The sequence below is a fragment of the Sciurus carolinensis genome, chromosome 5, assembly GCF_902686445.1.
Source record: "Sciurus carolinensis chromosome 5, mSciCar1.2, whole genome shotgun sequence".
Taxonomy (NCBI): Eukaryota; Metazoa; Chordata; class Mammalia; order Rodentia; family Sciuridae; genus Sciurus; species Sciurus carolinensis.
Window position 1 is genome coordinate 8,883,058 of NC_062217.1, and position 20,440 is coordinate 8,903,497.

Consider the following 20,440-nt stretch of genomic DNA (forward strand, 5'->3'; position numbering starts at 1 on the left):
CAGCTGCTTATGAGCACCTAAGTATCAGGGTGGTGATGCATACATGACAGGAACCTGGGTTTTGGTCTCAAGGAAGCTCAGGTTTTTTTTTAAGAAACTGTCTCTTATTTCAAGAACACCATAGCCATGGAACAAAAGTTCTATCAGAGGCACACACAAATGTTGTGATAATCTAGGGGATGAAGGGATTTAATCTTGCCTGGCAAGCAGAAGAAACAGTCTTTCTCACATTTGAGTCCAGAATGAACAGCTGAATAGGAAAGTAAGAAAACACTGCATTCCATCACGTTCCACAACAGGCCTTTCCATAGGCAGGGCGCTAAGAGCGCCCTGTACGTTGTGGGGAAAAAAAAGGTGAGAGAGAGGAGCCCAACGCAGCCCTGCAAAGAGACCGGAAGGTGAGCTGCCAGTCCCTCAAGTGTCAGGGAGGTATGTGGGCATCATCAGCTAAGGCCAGGGTTGGCAAGCTCCCACCCACAAGCTAAACCAAGACTGCAGCCTGTTTTGAAAAGCTGTGAAGCTTAATGAACGAAGGGCTTCAGAATGAAAACCATTATAGAAAAAAATTTAAAACACGCAAACTCAATGGACAGTATCAAAAGCAAATCAGACAAGTAACAACCTGGAAAACATATCCTTTTAAAGTTTTAAATTGCCTGATCCATTACTGAGAAGGATTGGTGACAGTCTGCCTAGAAATTCAAAAAAAAAAAAAAAAAATCAACACAAAACTTCAAGCTGTCTTTTCCTCAGGGCCAGAGAGGCCCCAAGTGAATGCACAGAACTCAGTCAGGATAGAAGCTAGAGCTGTGGAGTCCTCACTCCCCACAGAAGCAAGGTGCTACGTAAATCACAAACAGGTCCTGTTTTATGTTTACCATGTCCGATACAGTGAGCACAAATACTAAAAGACAAAGGGTTTACACAAGGACACAGCAAGTTACTTTTTCAAGGTCACAAAATGAGCATGCATAGAAACCTACACATACTCTCCAAGTTGCCCACCTGGATAAACCCATTGGAGGTCAACAGAAATGCATTTTACTCAGTGTTTAGTCCCTGACCTTGGTAAATCATACACCCTCTGTTGACAACAGCTCTCTCCTGGACTAATCCTTGAGCCCTCTTCTCAACCAGCCTCAACTTGGGTTTGTGTGTCCAGTTTTTCCAAGAATCTTGCAAAAGTCAGCTTAAATAGAATCTTCCACCCCTGGTAGCTGATTAAGTTCCTTATCACCCCCATCCTTGATGTCTAAGCCCTTGATCTGCCTTAAGCAGGAAGTCTGATATGCTATTTGGCAAGAATTCTCCTGCCCTTGAAGTCTCCTCTAGTAACTGACCCTTGACTCTGCTCCTAGACTGAGTTCTCAGCTGTCTCTGTTGTATTTGGAATTGAGTCTTTCTTCCTATTGTCATAGCCTACCACAACAATCTTGAGTCATCTTCCTTCCATTTCAACAAGATCAGAGTCATTTTTCTTTAACACGAAATTACATTCATCAGATTTGTAAAGTCAAAAGATTATTGTACAATTTTCGAATGGACATTGTTAAATAATACAAATAATTTAATTAGTAGCTAACTAATCTTTAAGATCAACTCCATTTTGTATCTCTGTTGTAACTAAGACAGTTTTATAATAGAGCTTTGTCACTTTCACAGTCTGGCATCAGACATTCTTAAATCCTTTCATTCCCTTATAGGAAAAGGAACCGTAATGCTCTGCTTATTCCCAAATGTATTATACTAGCTCATACACATGTACACAGCCTGGACCAAGACAATACAAACAGTGTCAGAGCCATGTTTATGATGCACCTTAAAGTTCTAAAAGCTCTTCATGCAAATATCAGAAGAGGTAAACATTCAACTGTGTGTTGAAGAGTCCCTACAGATTACCATCATGATTTTCCATTTGAATGAAAGTAACACTGTGTTGAGAGTTTACATAATGTCTCATGAATCAAAATAGCCAATCTTGAGTTGGATACTAAAGCAGGTTTGTGTGCATAAATCTTGTATATGTTCACCTACCTGTTTCTCCAGCTGTTTTGTTCTTTCCATGAGGCTTATATAGAACATAGGAACATCCTTTTACATGGAAATGGTCATTAATTTGTCTAAACCATCTGAAAATAACAAGAAGATTTGCTTATAGCACCAATTCTTTAACAAGGAAGGCCATTATTTGAATTCTAGGGACATTCAAACCCAACCCAAGCTCAACAAATCTATGAGAGGTCATGGCATCAAGGTACATGATTTACCATCAGCATACACCTACAGTAACAGTATCTTGCAGAACTAGAAATAAAGGATTGCCTCTAAGTAGTGCTTCGTACCTCATGAGTGTTGTGTTTCCAGTGAAAGGGCCAAACCTGATATCTTCAAATGGGGGTTGAAAGCCCAAAATATGCAAAGCCTCTTCTTGTGTAATAGGTGGAAGACTATAAGAGAAACACCGTCTTTCATTTTATAGTTCCAATCACACATAAATATCTGCCTCAATGTTAACACATCTATCTGGCTTGCACACAGTTCAGCACTACTCTTTTGTTTTTATTTTATTGAAAAGAAGACATGCATATATTTTAAGCTAAAAAGACTAGTAATACAATACAGCAATTTTTTCTTAACTTATGAAAAACCTATTCTCAGCCTTCCATTACAGAGAAAGCAACATCGAACCACTTTCAAATTTGGAATTGGAGAAAGCAATAAAGTGACATATTTACCTTCCAGCTCCCATTGTGCTATATAAGAAATTCCAACAAGAAATTAACGAGGAGATGCCACATGAAGTCTTATATTGTGGTCGGCTTATGCAGTACCTGAAAAAATAAAAGGCTGTTTTCATTCAAATAAATAAGAAAAAGACATAACAAACATTCATCTCATGATAACTTAAAGTGTTAATATAAATAAAAGCAATGTAAAACCTTTATTCATTTAAAATATTTTATACTTATTAAACATAATAAATGCATAACAAAAATAAATCTTCTGTTTTAATAAGAATAGCTAATTATGACTATTAAAGTGAATAGTATCCAAACCAATGGAAAGATAGATGATATATAGATTTAGATATCAGCTACTCAATTTCAGCCTGAATGCGTAGCTGAGCTGCATCCACAATTATTTGCAACTTCTGAAATACTGGGGAAACAAAGCAAAGCATTGTCCCCCACTTATCAAGTTTTCAGTGAGATTCTTCAACTCAAACTAAAAAATATCCATTTATCACCCACTGTGTCCAGTGAAGGCCCTGGGCAAGAATCTATCGAGCAGAACTATCACAGAGGGTTTTAAAAATGAAACACAAAACCCTTGCATGGCACAATTCGGTTGCACTGTGTAATCCAGACAATTTTCTAAGCAGTACTGTTTCAAGGGAAATGAGAAAGGCTTACGTGGACATAAGGAAAAGAAACAGACTACAGGATTCAGTTTTAAAGAAGAAATAAGGTTAGCTTTCACATGATCTTTTCCTAACTCATGAAGATAGTAATGAGTGGCCAAAGTGAAAAAGAAAAACAAGCCTTATTGTTGTAATTACAATTTTAGTCTTACCTAGAAAATTATTTTTAAAAAAAGAAAAATTTCATACATATATATGTTATGTGCATGTTTGTATATGTACTTATAATGCAGACAGATATGTACACAAATCAGCAAAGACCCTCAAATGTATAGATGGAACTGTGAACATTAAGACGCTGAGATATAAAAAATAATCATAGTCATTTGATTTAATATGCTGTTTTATGGGTTTTAACATTATTCCCTAAATAGATATGCCAACTCCTTGTATCTATGAATGTGACCTTATTTGGAAATAGGGTCTCTGCAGATATATTCAAGTTAATGATGTGAAGACATACTGAAGTAGGGTAGGCCCTTAATTAAATGACTGGTGTCCTTCTAAGAAGAGAAAAGAGACAGGGAGGCAAAGACCACAGATGCATGGAGGAAGAACTTGAGGTTCCATGCAAATTTTAGAATTTTTTTTTTTCCATTTCTACAAAAATTGTCTGAGATTTTCATAGGGATGGCACTGAATCTGTAGATTCCTTTGGGAAGTATAGACATTTTAATGATAATTGAGTCTTTCCAATCCATGAACATGAGACCACTTTCCATTAACTTATGTCTTTAGTTTATTTCAGCAATGTTTTATAATTTTCAGTGACTAAGTCTTTTACATCCTTGGTTAAGTTTAGGTTTAATTATTTTATTATTTGATACTATTGTAAAAGGGATTCTCTTCTTAATTTCCCATTTGCATTGTTCATTGTTAGTGTATAGAAATGCACTTGATTTTTGTATGTTGATTTTGTAGTATATAACTTTGATGAACTTGTTTATTAGTTCTAACATTATTATTATATAGCATCTTGGATTGTCTATATATACAATTGTGTCATCTGCTTGATTATTTTTTCTCTTCTGTTACACTTTTCTTTTTCTTCCTAATTTTTCTAGCTAGGATTTCTAGTACTATTTTGAATAGAAGTAGTGATATTGGGCATCCTTGCCTTCTTCCTAATCTTAGAGGAAAAGTTTTCTGTTTTTCATCATGAGTACAATGTTACCTGTGGCTTTTCATATATGCCCTTCATTATACTGAGGTAGTTTCCGTCTAGCATGTTAAGTGTTTTTATAATGAAAGCAAGTTGAATGTTATTAAATTCCTTTTCTGTTTCAGCTGAGTTATAAAAGCTTTGACTGTAATTCTATTAATATGGGGTATTACAATGATTGATTTTTTAAAATAAAAATACAAAGCTGAATTTATTGCTTACTGTAAAGGAGAGCTATGCTAGTCAGACAGTCTCTCCAAAAATACCAACTGATACACTGATTGATTTTTGTACATTGAACCTTCCGTGCATTCCAAGAGTAAGTGTCATGGAATATAATTTTTTAATGTGCTGTTGAATTTAAATTTCTAATTTTTTGGTAAGGATTTTTGAATCAATATTCCTTAAGAACATTCATCTGTATATTTCTTATAGTATCTCTGTCTGATCTTGGTATCAGGGTAACTGGCCTCATAAAATGAATTTGTAAGTATTCTTTCATCTTCAAATTGTTGGAAGAATTTGAAAAGGATTGGTGTTTGAGTCTTCCTAACAATCAAGAGGGTCATGGTGTTCTTAACACCTAAAAATATAGGTAACCTGTGTTCTATTCTTGAAATCACTACCTTTCCCACAATTCACTAGTATCTTCAACTGGAAGTCAGGCAGCAAGATGATAAAGTGGTGGTTACTAGTGCCTTCCTCTGCATTTCTGCCATGCTAACCTGAATATCCACAAAAAACTCTGCAGATTCTCCCCTACACTACTGCTCTCACCCCTTGATCAGTCCAAAGGATCACTGGATGGTTTAGGGACCATCACATGAACATTTAAGAAGACCTGCTTTGCTTGAGGCCTGCAGTAGTAGTCTGTGCTACTCTGAGTCTTCTCTGCACAGGATATAGTAAGTACATTTTAGATGCTATGGTTCAGGGATGTTGCTATTTGTTTGAACAAAGAAGATGGATCTTTCTCCCTGGTTTTCATTTTGCTGTTTTTGTCATTCATGGGTTTTCAGAAAGGAATAGAGTTTTTTAAAAACCTACATTTACTCTGTCATATTCAAATCACCCCCTTCCATCTTAAACACTTCACAAATCCTTGGGCATCCCAAGGCATCCCGTAAAGCTAGTTTTCCTCCACTGACCTTTGATCCTCTCAAGGTTCAAGGTGACAACTAATTCATTGGAATACCATTAATTTTTTAGTGAGAAAAGGACAATTTACTAATGTCCTTATTCAAGTAATCAATATGAGTATGAATTTCAATGTAAAAATTTTTGTGGACAAGTGATTGTTATGTGGTCCACTCTGATGAAGCACCAGCAACTCATTCATTTAATGACTTTTTTCTTTTTTCTGTTGTGAATAATTGTGCCAGAGTTCAACTTTGGGATTGTTTTACAAGTCCAATAATATACAGTGTTTTATATGTCACAAAATGTATACTTATAAATATTTGGAAGTATTATATGCATACAAATTCTTTCTTATAATACCAAGTATGGCCTAACTCAAACAGAATTTAAGATTTTTTTTAAAAAGATGGAGGCCAAGAAAAATTTCCCGTAAGATTTTTCATACTTCTTCATCAGTTCAAACTTGTTAACTGGTCTTGTTCACAACCAGGTTAAAACTTTTACTGACATTCTACTATCTTCTATAGGCCTTCCTATTCCAACCCTAATCTTGCAATAGTCTCAGTGGGAAAGAGCCCCAGGATTATTCCCCTGGAGGCATTTCTCCCATCTGTCCTTCCTAGTCTGTCTTTATTACATGTTATAACATTAACATGTAATTACACATACTTGTTGTTAAAACAAATCATAAGCTCTAAAAGGTTTGAAGCAAAAATGTGCAAAGCCATTCTTCAAAGAAGCCTGAATTAATGTTTTGATTTTTGTGTTTCTTCTCCAACACATACTACATATTCACTACTCCCAATTTATCTCTGTAAAATGGGCTTTCATTAATAAATCTTCGATGGTTTATCTCTACCCTTAGGAAAAAATATGGGCTAGGTGTGAAGACATTTTCAGACAATCTGGGAACTGAATTCAGCCTAGGATTTATATGTTAAGGAAATATTGCTAATTTTATTAGATCTGAGATTAGTACTATGAGTACATTAAAAAGTCATTTATAGAAATGATGCTTAGGTAATTTTATGAAAATCATGATAAATATCAGCCGTACTTGAAAATTCTTCAGCAAAGAAAAACTAGGCATACAACTCTTCAAAATGTGACCATTTGGATAACCATTGTGTGGACTCAGATGAGTCTTTTTAGTTGACAGTAGAATCCTTTTGACATAATTATAAAAGCATGGAATATATCTTGTTCTAATTCAGGCCCCAGTACCTCTCCTTTCACATAGATTATTCTAGTGGCCAGGAACGTCTGGGAAACATGGGCATGGCTCATGATTAATCTACTCCAAAAATTTGTGGTACCTTTTGAATATTTAAAAATCCTGGATATAATCTGAGAACTAGAAATATTTATCACATATAATTTATAAACTTATAAATAGCAAAGTTATTGCCAAAATATATATTTTAAAAATTGAAAATAAAAACTGTCATGATAGCAGTACCATCGTCTGAGGTCTAATACTTTCCGCTGTTTAATGTCCTCAAGAGGAGAATGCTGAGGACACTCCCTCTGATGTCTTCCTTTTTTCTCTGAAGTTTTTTTCTTGGAAACTTGTTTCTTTGCATTGCCTAGAATACAAGGGAATAAAATAAACAAACTGCTTGATATGAAGTAAACTGCCATGATAAAAATCACATATCAAAATTTAAAAGCAACTGCCATAAGCTCTAAAAATGATATTTGCAAACACAGTGAAGTAATATGTGTAATTTTCAAGAATAGTTCCCTACCCTGAAAAGAAAGCAAGACAATAAAAACTGATCAACCAGGGTTGCTGTCTCCTCTCAAGTTCTTACATTGCAAGTACAGAGCTAGCCACTTGGCTGGTGAAAAATCAATCACAAAATCTTTTTATCCACATCTAGAAAATCAAGTGACCAATAGTAAACTATTAAACTAGACCATTTCCAGAAAATGAATCCTTTCTATAAAACAGTAAAACCACATTAATGCAAGTCTATTAAAAAGCAAAAGCCCTGGTTGCAGTAACGTGATTATGGATGCTTAAAACCCCCCGAGGCCTTCAGAGACACACACCGGATGGCAAAGGACGCACACGTGCACATTAGCACCAGGAACCAGAATGGTAAGCAGTCTCCTCTCCAGGCGCACGCATGCATGTATGTATGTATGTGCGTATACACACAACACACGCACACAGGTACATACACTTCTCCCCAGACACAGACCACCAACAGTGATTACCTATAGGGGAGGAGAGAGTTAGTGGCTGAGCAAAAGGGAGAGTGAAAATTTACCTATTTAACTTTTATACCTTTGAATATCTGAAACATGCTAATGGATTTTTCAGCCACAAAATTATACAAATTAAAATATTAATAATGTTCAAATTCATTTTGTTAAATGGCTATTAATTAACATTTCAGGCAACTATACCCAAATACTTTAAATTCTTTGATAAAAATTAACTGAGGATTAATATTTTATTTTTATGAGTTATCCATAAGTTATAAAACAGACTGTACAGATACATTCCTAGTAAAGATACACGGCCAGGGAATAAAGAGCCTATAACAGCCAGGAGTGGTGGCACACATCTGTAATCCCAGCAACTTCGGGGGCTGAGGCAGGAGATCAGGAGTGTAAAGCCAGCCTCAGCAGATTAGCAAGGCACTTAGCAACTCAGATGACCCTGTCTCTGAATAAAATATAAAAAAGGGCTGGGGTGTGGCTCCTTGGGTTCAATCCCTGGTACCAAAAAAAAAAAAAGAAGAAGCAGTTACCCCCTCCATTTAAATTATTCCTAGTCTTCACAGGGAACAACATATTTTTCACAAAGCTGAGCAACCAACCACTGATAAACATGGTCTAAAACTCATTGTGCCAACTCTCCCTCACTGATAAAATGAATTGTAGAGTCAGAGGACAGAACATGGCTTTCCACCATTTCCTAAAATATCTTCGCTGCCTAATCATGACTTAATTCCCTTGACAGTTTTCCTAGCCACCTGGTTTCCAGCTAACAAAACATGGAAATCTACAACAACAGCAGGCCACAGAGTGGTCAGTTCCCACACTTTCCTCCAAAGGCTGAGGAGCCTGTCTTCTGTGCACTGTTTACTTCTGAGTCAGGAGGGAAAAAACATAAAAAAAAAACAAAACCCCCTTAAAATTAAGGAAGTAACTTCTCTTGGGGGTAATGAGATAACCAAGCAGGCCCTCAGCCTTCTGGGGTTAACAGATGTACCAGAAAATTAGGAGTTAGAAATCGGACCAGTCTTCAAGGCTATAAAATTAAGATAACTCACCAGGAAAAGGGAGATAGGGAAGCCAGCTCAGCCTTCTGAAGTCATGTTGTCAACATTAACACCAAGAAGCCACAGCTAGGCAAGGTCACTAAAATCAAACCCACAGAGATTGGACAATAGTGTTCCCTGTTTTGAAAAAAAATATCAAGGACTCTCCCAGATGATAAGGAGCAACACCAGGGTGAGGGGTGAATGCACGCACAGAGCAGTCACGGAGGTTACCCACAGACCCCTCTACTGCTTTGGCATGGCACACCCCAGTGTGAGACTTAGGTGGTAATGAGACCTGAGCTGCATGAAGAGGCAGGCTGAAGAAGAGACCAGCCCAGCTAAAACCCTGTGGAGGTGGTGGCATCAGGGACTGGGACCCTGCTACCCTGCAGATGCCGTGAAAGTTCTACACCTCCGTCCTTTGCTTTAGGCAGCTCTCTCATCAGCACTGTCTCCTTTCTGGCTCAGGAAGAACCCTCCACTGAAGCGCCTCCTTCCTTTCACACGTGTGTTTCGCCTGATTCTTCTGGTAGAGAGCAAGAGAACCCACTGAGGCAGCGGGTGCTGAAGACAAAAGGAATCTATGTCAAAGCGGAAGCCAAGATGGGAACAGAGAAGAACAACCTCTCAACACTTCTGTCTCCCCATCACATCAACTCAGCACCTCTGCCTCTGCCCTTGTCATTACCATACCCCTTCTTCCATTGCCCACCCTACCCATAGCACACCACATACCCCAACACCACACACACACACACACACACACACACACACACACACACTAGACTGGCTTTTAGAAAAAGGTATAGAGCTAGCAAATAGAAGAAAAAGCATCATCATTTTTACTTGAAGGAGCATAAGACAGTTCTGGGCAATTACCATCAATGAAAAGCAGAAGGGGGCATAAAAAGGGGAGTCACGAAGAAAGGAAGGCCCTAATTCAATGTATAAATAGGGGCCAAATCTTGGGTTGACCCCTGAGCCATGCAGGCATGGAGCAAGCCCCAAGCAAAACAAATGAGACTAAAAGGACTGAACTGAGAACAGAGCTATCCCCAAAAGACAGAACTTGCTATCTTGGTTCAACCAAATTAATTGCATGCCAAAATAAAAAACTCAGCACCCTTTGGAAAATATACCAGAGTCCATGTAACAGTCTTGCTATCTAGGAAACAATCCAAAATTATAGGACATGTGGGAAAACTAAAAAGTATGACTCTCTCATACAAAATAGATAAGATCAACTCTGACATAACCCAGACTTTGAAATTTGCAGACAGGGTTTTAAGGCAGGTATTAGAATTACACATTGAGATTTATCAAATGCTCTCTTAATAAATGAAAATACAGCAAACCTTTCCAGGTAAGAAAGAAAGGAGAACCCACTGAGGCAGCAGGTCTAGAAATATAAATTCTGGAACTAAAATAAAAGAATGGAAAAAGATATCCACGCAAATACTAATCAAAAGAAAGCTGCAACAGTTACATCAGTATCAAAACCAGTGGTTTTCAGAACAATGAATACTGCCAAGGATAATGAAAGACATTTCATAATGATAAAAGGGGAAGGCTCATGAAGAGGGGAAAAAACTCATAAGTGATAAATAAATAAAATAAAAAATTATGTCCATCTACAACTAAAAATAATTTTAAAAACCCATAAATGTATGTGCATCTTATATCAGCTTCAAATCACAGTTTTTAAAAATCCACAGAATGAACTGGAGAGCGGAGAGCAGCAGGAATCTGTCTCCCCACATGGACAACAATTATACCCCCAAATCTGTCTGTTACAACTACCTGAAAACTGTGGAATCTCATGAGAAGGATGGTGGCTTCCAGGGAAAGGCTTGCAGAGTAATCTGTGGATGACTGAAGTCAAGTTCAGCTCAGAGCAAGGTATAGTCTACCCAGCCCCAGCTCAGGGTCAGGCAAGAATGCAAGTGATCCTGAGCAATCTCTTCCAGGCAACTTGAGGGAGCCAGGCTGGGCAACAGGGACCATGTCCTACAAAATTTGGGGATATGAGCTCTAATTGCTGATTGCTGCTTCTGGTCTTAAAAGTGCTGGTGCGTGGATGGACAGCTGTTCCTTCACCCACTCCCACGCAGCTCCCCTGTCCCCTTCAGAGGATGAAAAGTACCAATGCCCTTTTGTGTCATTTTTTCCTTTTTTAAAAATTCTTCATTTTTCTTTTTTGTCCTTTTTTGGGAACCAAAGATTTAAGTTCTAGGATATTCAAAAGCAACAAGGGCTGGGGATATAGCTCAGTTGGTAGAGTGTTTGCCTTGCAAGCACAGACCCTGGGTTCAATCCCCAGCACCACAAAAAAACAAAACAAAACAAAAAACATACAGAGGGTAATTTAGAAAGTCACTGTGCATACCCAGGGAAAGACATAGGCTCAAAGAAAGACCTCAGAAGCCCTTAAGTTTAGACCCAGTCTGATAAGCAGCACAGATACAGCCTACAGCAATCAAAAAACAACAAAAAGTCAACAAATCCTAGGGAAGAGAATAATCTGATTTCCAGAGTTACTACATTATTATATATATAATATATATAATATATATACAAAGGGAAATAACAATAAAGAGAAAACCTAAAAAGAAGCCAAATGGAAATTCTTAAGCTGAATAATACAAAATGAAATAAGGAATTCACTAGAGGGATTCAACAGCAGATTTGACCAGGCAGAAGAAACAATTAGTAGAACAAATAGAACAACTGAAAATATTGAGTCTCACCATCCAGAATCTTTGAAGGCCAAAAGGCAGCAAGCAGAATGATGTTTTTAAAGAAGGAGGGATATCAGCCAAGACTCCTAGGACTAGCAATACTGCCCTTCAAAAGTGAAGGAAAAATTAAGACATTCCCTAACAAAAATTGGAGGAGTTCATTACCAGTAGAACTGGTCTGCAAGGAAAGCTACAGAGAGTCCTACAGGTTGAAATGAAAGGACACTAACTAGGCAGTAACTCAAAGTCATGTGAAGACAGAAAGATCTCAGTGAATGGACTTACATGGACATCTATAAAAGCACTAGTTTATCTTTGGTTTGCAACTCCACTTTTTTTGGGAGGGGGTGCTGGGGATCGAACCCAGGGCCCCTGCTTGCAAGGCAAGCACTCTACCGACTGAGCTATCTCCCCAGCCCCGCAACTCCACTTTTTGCACTCTGCATGACTTAAGAGATTAATGCATTTAAAAAAAATTAAAAAACTTATTAGTTTAAAAGTTAGTATTATTATTACTTTGGTTTGTAAGTTTATACTTTTTTCTATATTATTTAGGATGTCAATGCATAAAAATGTTAGTTTATGTTCTGGAACACACCACAGATAAAGATGTAATGCTGTAACATCATTAACTGCTGGATTGTGAGGGTAAAGCTTATAGGAACAGAAGTTTTGAATGTTACTGAAGTTAAGATGGTAAAAGTGCAAACTGGATTGTTATAATATTAGAATGTCCAATGTGACCCTTATAGCTACCACAAAGAATATAGCTATGGAATACACATATGCGAAGAAAAGGGAGCAAAAAAGAATTAAAACATCTCACTGCAAAAAATAACACAAAGCTATCTTTCTGTCCTCCACCCCCTTCCACCCCATTTTCCTCTACGCCATCCAAAGTTCCTTCATTTTTCTCTTCCCCCCGCGATCCCCCTCATTATAAAGATTTTAATAAAAAATAAAATAAAAATAAATAAGTTAAGAAGATCCACTTCTAAAAAAGAATAAATAACACAAAGCAAGACAGTAAGGCAGAAAATGAAGGGAAAAAAAGCTGTAAGGCATGTAGAAAACAAAGAGTACAAGGACAGAAGTGAAGTCCCTCCTTATCAGTACTCACCTGAAATGCAAAGGAACCAACTGCTCTGATCTAAAAACAGAGTGGATCTAACAAAGCGGATCTAACTCTACGTGCTCCATTCACTTCAGATTGGAGACACAGATCAGCTGGAAGGGGAAGAGTGGAAAAGGAATTCCAAGCAAATTCTAAGCAGAAGAGAGCAGGGTGGCCATAAGTAAGAGTCCCCAAAGATGAACACTGTCTGACTGCACTTGCGTGCTGTCCCCAGAGTTATCAGATTCAGAGACAAGAGTGAAATGGCGGTTGCCAGGTGCTGAGGAAAGAGGGAAGGGGGAGAGAGTTTTAGTGGGTACAGAGTTTCAGCTTGGCAAGATGAAAAGAGATCTGAAAATGGAGCGGGGTGATCACTGACAATAATAAACATAGTGCCGCTGAATTGTACACAGAAAAATCAGTTAAGATGGCAAATTTCATGTCAATTGCTGTTTACTGCCATTTTAAAAAAAAAGTATTATCTTTAAAGGAAATTAAATGGTGAAATGATGACTCTCCAACCGTTGTCAGCAACGGACAGAACAAGAGTTAGAGACAGAAGATGCGAACACATTCAAGCATTGACCTAATTAATATCGATAGATACACCCAGTGATTGCAGAGTGCACTTCTTCTCAAGTGCACACGGTACATTCACCAAGACAGGCCATATGCTGGGCCATAACACAGGTCTCAGGGCAGCGTAGAAGACTGAGACCATATGTCCTCTGTTCACCGTGGTATTAAATTAGAAATCACTATTTAGAAAAAAAAAAACAAATACCTAAAAGTGAAACAGCACACGCCTAAGTAACGCACACACATATCAAAGAAGAAACTGCAAAGTAAATTAGAAAATACTTCAGATTAAATAATAGTAATAATAATAAAGGGTATCAAAGTCACTGCAGCTAAAGCAGCACTTCAGAACAACCCCAAGCATCACATGCATAAGGGCAGAGAAGTCTCCAATCAGTGATCTAAGCTTCCATTTTACAAAGTCAGAAAATGAAGAGCAAAGTAAACCCAAAGAAAGGCGAAGAAAGGAAACAACAGAGCAGAAATCAATGAAATAAAACAAACAACCAAGAAAATTAGCAAACTAAAAGCGGGAAAACTAGTGAACTCCTACTTAGACTTAACAGGAAAAGAAAAAGAAAGAAATGACCATCATAAGGAGTAAGGCACAGTTATCACTGAAGATGGTACCCTTAACAGAGGGATGAGGAGCCTGTGGTCTTAGATGGGGTGGCCAGACTAACATGCATCACAAACTAACAGGACTGAAGATTATGCCATAATCTTAGCTAGAGACTTAAACAGTCCTCTGAAAACCCCCAGAAAAAAGAAGACACTTCCCAACTTGGTTAGGAGACCTGCATATCCTCAATTTAAAACCCTAAAGGAAGGCATTATAAAAAGAAAAATGAAAAACTCATAAATGTTGACACAAAATGAAATTTCCCACATGCCTCCAAAATCATAAATTTACATAGCATTCTGTGAAACAGCGTGATTTCACAAATGGACAAGCAAAGTCTGGAGGTTTTACAGCACATCAAAGAGGCCCAGAAGTCAAACACAAATCCAAGCTCTACCTCGTGACAGTCGTGCAACTCTGAGCAAAAGACTTATTCCCTCTAAGCCTCACTTTCTTCAGCTATAAAATGAGGACATTTTATAGTATATATCGCACAAAATTCATGTATTACTGTGAGTTCAGAATGAAGAATTGAAGAGCATTAGTTCCTACCACAGGACCACCCTGCTGTGATTATAAAAGCTCATGCACTGAACCATAAGTGAATGGCATCCACCTAAGTTGCATAGTACACAACCTACTCTATGGTACCTGAAGACCTCACTGGGTACGCAAAACATTTTAACAATGAAAGGTATAAGGTTATCATATAACGAAAAGAAAACTAAATGTTTTCTAGTTTAGGTAATATGACTTCATGGTGCAAAACTACAAAATAACAGCATTATTCTAGATACATCATTGACCTTGTCTAAGCTACTGTGTACTTATCTGTAATTCTGTTTTTAAAATATTCTTTGATATTCAAATCATTTCCATTGGGAAGGCATTAATGAACTAATTGACCTATGCCCAAGGTTCCTTTATTTTAACCACAATGACAGACAAGATGATGGCAATGCTTCTTGGTCAGTGTTATAAAAGGAAAACATGTTTAATGGCAAGATTGAAAAAAAAAAGTGTTTTCTCATTGCTTACACGGATGATCATCAGGGCTCCTTCCTTACCTGATTTGTGTTTCAAATTTGTAGTCACCCCGTCAAATTCTGATTTATCAATTTCCCATGCGAGAGGTAGCTTGCCCAGGCTGTTGGATAAGTTTTCCAAGGTATTTTCTTCATTATAGATTATTTCCGATGTACTCGTTGGGATACCAATGTACCTTGACGAATTATTTCCAGAAGATAATGAGGTACTATCAGGGAGGCAAGAAGAGCGGGCAGGATTTGGGGTCTTATAGATTGAGGTTGCCTGGTTGAGAAAGGCATAGTCTGAACAGATGGCATAAATTTTTTCCCGAGTATGAGTCACAGGACAACTCCACGGATAATGCCCATCTCCTCTGGGACCCAAGGGTGCTTCTGAGGCACTTGTGCAGAAAGATTTGACAGCACCTTGTAGATTTTCTTCCGGAGACTTCCTCTCAGATTTGTGTCCACCATTTCCAGAATCATTGGACCTTTCGGTTTCCGCAACGTTAGGCATTGAATGCAACTGTGAAAGTTTCTATTACTATGAAAAAGTTGCAAGCCTTTCTGTTTCTTGAAGAATAACTTTGACAATTATTTACAGCATTCTGTAAAATCTTGATAGGCGTCAAATGGGATCCTAAGAAAAGAGGGAGGAGAAAGGGTGATCAACAACCCACACGACACTAAAAATTACATTAGGTATACTTCACATGCCTTCATTCAATCCATGTTGATTTTCCAATGACTATAGGCCTTGACTTATGATCACTAGGCATCCATCTTATTTTAAAAGTTAGCTTAAAATAAAAGATTAGAAAAATAAAAATATAAATAATCCTTAAAAAATGGGCTGAGTATCTGAATAGCCACCTCTCCAAAGACAACAGAGAAATGTCCAAGGAGCACATGAAAGGATGGGCAGCATCACTAGCCACCACGGAAATACACATCAAAAGCGCAAGGAGGTACCAACTCCAAAGAGCTGGCTAGCTATAACCAAGTGACAGGTGATAGCCAGAGTTGACAACAATGTGAAGAAACTGCAACCCTCACACACTGACAGAAATGTAAAACGGTGCACGGATTTGGGAGAGATCTTCACACATTTAAATGGAGTCGTATGGTCTAGCAAGTTCGTTCCTAGATACACACCCAAGAAAAGTGGGAACAGGTCCACATGTTACCAGCAGCGTTACTCCCAACAGCCCAAAACAGGAAGCAACCCGGAGGCCCATCAACTGACTTATGCTCAGTGCTATATCCACACAATGTCAGTAAAATTCATGATACAACATGAATGAAATTCAAGAACATTATACCAAGTGAAAGAAAGCAGCCACCAAGAAAAAGATACTGCATGATTCCATTTATATAGTGTTTAGAACAGGCAGGTCTATAGGGAGAGCTTAGTGGCTGCCTACGGCTGGAGGGTTGGGTGTGATGAGGTTTTATTATTTTTTTTGAATAATGAAAATATCCAATAAACGATTGTGTGTGGTGGTGAATGCACAACTTTGTGAACATACCAAAATACACTAAAAGCCAGTGAAGCATACCCCTTAAAGGATGCTCTGGATGGTGTGCAAATTATATCTAAACAAAGCTATATATAAAATAGCACTTTTGGCAAGATTATTGAAAAAGTATATAGGCAACAAAGATATATGATAGTAATGGCTATGATCTAAATTCACAAATAATACAGAATTTTAATCTTTAAGATTCTCCACCTGAGCAAAACCAACAGGTCCAATCCAGGTGTTACTTACTTTTTTTTTTTTTTTTTTTTTTTTTTTTTTTTGAGGTACTGGGGATCGAACATCAGGGCCTTGTGCTTACGAGGCAAGCACTCTACCAGCTGAGCTATCTCCCCAGCCCCTGTCACTTACTTCTGATTCATCTCAGAAGGCTAAATTTCAAGACTAACCTGATTCTTTTGAAGAAGAAAATAGAAAAGTTTAAATAACACCTCAGGTCACTCAAAGTAGCTGCAGATTCATATAAAAGGGAGTCCTTCATGACTCAAACCATCCCAGATAATGTGGGAGACACTGTGAGGAAGGCAGGTGCGGAGCAGAGAGCGCAGATTTCTCTGGGTTCTAGTGACAGGCAGCACATAAGAGATTCAATCCACTGTGGGGGATCAGTTTGACTCTCTACAGTTAGTATCTCTCCCCTTTGCTTACCTTAAATATCAGAAACAAAAATGATGTTTGTAAACTACAGAAAAATTATTATATAAAAAGTCACCCAGATATTAAATGAACCAAGTCTATAATGAAGGCTGTAATAATGGAGATAATTTACGCAGTTTCCAGCTTCTCCTGATCCCTGAGCAGAAACTGGAGAGGAACAGTAGTTCCTTCATGGAGTTTAGGGAAACAGACTCCATGTGAGGAGGACTCCATATGTGTTGGATGGGATGCAGTTTCCTTCACCTCCAAGGAATGCTTCCTTTCTGCTCATACCTTCAGGGAGGGTGTTTCAGTAGTGCGCAGGACTGACTTGAGAGGTGCAGCACCCCCAAACATGGAACCTGCATAGTTTCATTTTGGAAATTTCCACTTTCTTTTTGGGTAAAGAAATTTTAGGAACATGTGTATCCCTTCTCTAGACAGAAGCAATTAAGCTTCTTTCTCTTTTTTGTGATATAGGAAGATGCAAAGGAAAGCCGAGCCTGAGGTTTACCAGTCAAATTCTGGTCTTCCAGGATGGTGTCTCTGCGTCTCAGAGATGTCCTAAAGTAGTATTTTCTACTTCTTATGTGCCATCCTCATGCCCTTCTTGAAAAGTTAGTGTGGAGAATGGGGTCTGTGGTGTTGGGGTTATGTGGCTAGGCTGGAGTAGGTGAGGAAGAGACCAAGTGTCCTGTGTAGAGCAAAGGACAGAGGCCACTGGTGCAGGCTGGGTGGGAGGAAACGGAGCTGTTCCAGGCACTGCCCTTTCTATATCACCATCCTAAGCTTAGCTGCACTTTGCCATAGCTTCCTTCCGCAGCTAAATGAAATTTTGCTGGTGGAACCAATTCTCTGTATGTCAGTTTGGTAATTTTATGAAGTAGGCTCATTTGGAACATATATAATGGGTATTTGGATCAAAAATAAAGGCAAAGGGAAATTAAGTTAGGATTAGGCTTCCTGGAAGCTACAGCCAAGAAAGAATACAGCACTTCATTAATAAATACATAACAGTCTGGTTTCATATGTGTTTAGGGTTTGTATGCTTTCAAAGAATGGTCACTGAACAAGAATGCACTCTTTGGTTGCAGTTTTACAAAAAAAAAAAAAAAGAAAGAAAGAAAAAGAAGATCATCAACATGAAGATGTGTTTTATATTGTCACTAAAAACCAAGGGTATCAAAATCTTCTCACTTGAACCATTTTATATGTTAATTTACCATTAAAAATTTTGTGTACTATTTATTATATGAGTGAAATGCAGGAAAATTACAAAGTACCAAAAGATATCACACAGAATACAAAATTTATCTAAAACTTGTGATCCAACCCCATGCTAGTATTTATTTTCTCCCATACTGCCTCTGATCCACGTCTACTCTCCATAACCCAGAGGGGGCCTCACCATTGTGTCCTCAAAACTTTGCTCAGATCTTGGCTTTCTCACAGTGAACTCAGCACAATTTATTGCTGATAACAGAATCATTACAGACATCGATTTTTGTATTATGTTGTAATTACAGCCTTGGGAAATCCTGGAAATACTTCAGTATATAGAAGGGTGGATTGTTCCTGCTCTTAGCTTGCAGCTGTCATGGCGGTCACAAGATGGGTCTTCTTTTATCTCCATACTTATAAACCATTCTCAATTCCGTGCTCTCTTCCATCTCCCCACCTCACACCCACGAGCTGACCTTTCTAATCTGACCTGTATGCGCGTATTAGAAAACAAAGTTTGCTACACGTTATGATCAGAGAACTTCCCTGCCTAAAACCCTCTGCTCTGGGAGCAAAAGGTCAACTCCCCATCTGGCCCCAGATCTATTTCTTTAGCTCTTCCTCACACCACGCCCCCATCTCCCCAGCCCCGCCCCCAAGCTCCACACTTCTTGATTCTCTGTGGTGCTTTCTCCTCCCACACACCCTCCTTTATTAATTCCCAATCATCTTTCAAACGTCCATACAGGTCACTTTCTGGAGAAGTTTTCTTTTCTATTCAAACTAGACCAGGTAATCCAGTATACATTGGGGTACCTTTCCTGCACAGGTGTTCCTGGGATGTAACTGTATATTTGTGCATGAGTACATGCTGTGCATGTGTATGTGTTGATATGATAAACGTCTGCCCCCTGCAAGCCTGGTTCCTGACTATTGCATCCCCAGGGCCTAACACCTGTAGAAGTCTGGTTCAAAGAATATTTTTGAAGTGCATGGATCCTACCAGGTATTACTGTAAGCCCTCAATTTGATGGAGGTTCCCTCATCCATATATGGGAGGCATTGATATATTAATACTTACTAATAAGAATAACCGCAGGATCTAATAGTCTATTCATAATATCATGTCCCAAGCAATAGAAATGTTGTTTAATTGTGTGCAAAGCAAAATTGAATGAAATGGCAAGCTTTGAATGCAACAGTAGGAAAATGATTTGTAAATGGCATTGGAACACACTGTTCTTAAAATAAACACACCGGTTTTAAGTCCAGTATTCATAGATCAGGTCATATTCCTTTCAAGGTATATTTTAAATCTGTATTCTTCAGTATCAAGTCTTCCGGAGAACTAAACATCTCCTAAAACCTTCCACATACTACGACTATGATCTATGTTCTGTATGGAAGGCGGCGGAGACACAGGGGCGGTTGAGCGACTTACTAAGGGCTGAATGTGTCCAAGAGCAGGACCCGAGGCGCTAAACCCAGCCCAGTCCCGACCTTCCCAGCCGGTGCCCTCCCCACCGCGGCAGCCCCCTGGCCTCGCGGCCACACCTCGCCTCCCAGCGCTGAGGCCCGCGGCCTGGGAAAGGTTACCCGGACTCCTCGCGCCCGCGCCGGGGCCAGGCTCCCGGGGAGACCGCGCGCGTCCCGCCGCCTCCGCTGCGACGCCCGCGGCGCGGCCTGGCTGGGGGACGCCGGACCACCGCTGCGGCCTCGCAGGCCGGTGCTGGCCGTGCAGAGTCGCTGCGTCCGAGGCGGCGCCCGCAGAGAGAAGGCGGCGCGGTGCGCCCGGTGCCGCCGCCCGCCCCGCGCCCTCCCGCGGCCCGGCGGCCCGGGTCCCCGCAGCGGCCGAGACGGCCCAGGCCTCCTGGCCGCCCCTGCCCTCCTCGCGGCTCCGGCGCCGGAAGACCGGGTCCGCCGCAAGGGGGAGCGCGCGGAGGCCCAAGTGACCGCCACG

The 20,440-nt window shown here is 39.3% G+C and overlaps 1 protein-coding gene across 6 annotated transcripts in view; it reads right to left on the reverse strand.

Annotated features, from left to right (window-relative positions):
* The window catches only part of Bivm (basic, immunoglobulin-like variable motif containing), a 33,776-nt gene that overhangs the window by 12,148 nt on the left and 1,188 nt on the right, over nucleotides 1-20,440 (reverse strand). For 5 of the 6 annotated variants that reach the window (XM_047553772.1, XM_047553769.1, XM_047553775.1 and 2 more), the window contains exons 2-6: nucleotides 15,122-15,722; nucleotides 7,183-7,309; nucleotides 2,736-2,831; nucleotides 2,343-2,447; nucleotides 2,035-2,129 (exon numbers count right to left, since the gene is read on the reverse strand). In XM_047553772.1, coding sequence (XP_047409728.1) covers nucleotides 2,035-2,129; nucleotides 2,343-2,447; nucleotides 2,736-2,831; nucleotides 7,183-7,309; nucleotides 15,122-15,599 — 901 coding nt within the window. In that variant the 5' untranslated portion in view covers nucleotides 15,600-15,722. Of the gene's footprint in view, nucleotides 1-2,034; nucleotides 2,130-2,342; nucleotides 2,448-2,735; nucleotides 2,832-7,182; nucleotides 7,310-15,121; nucleotides 15,723-20,076; nucleotides 20,400-20,440 lie in introns of those variants that run through there. The other variant, XM_047553770.1, reaches the window with a different exon arrangement.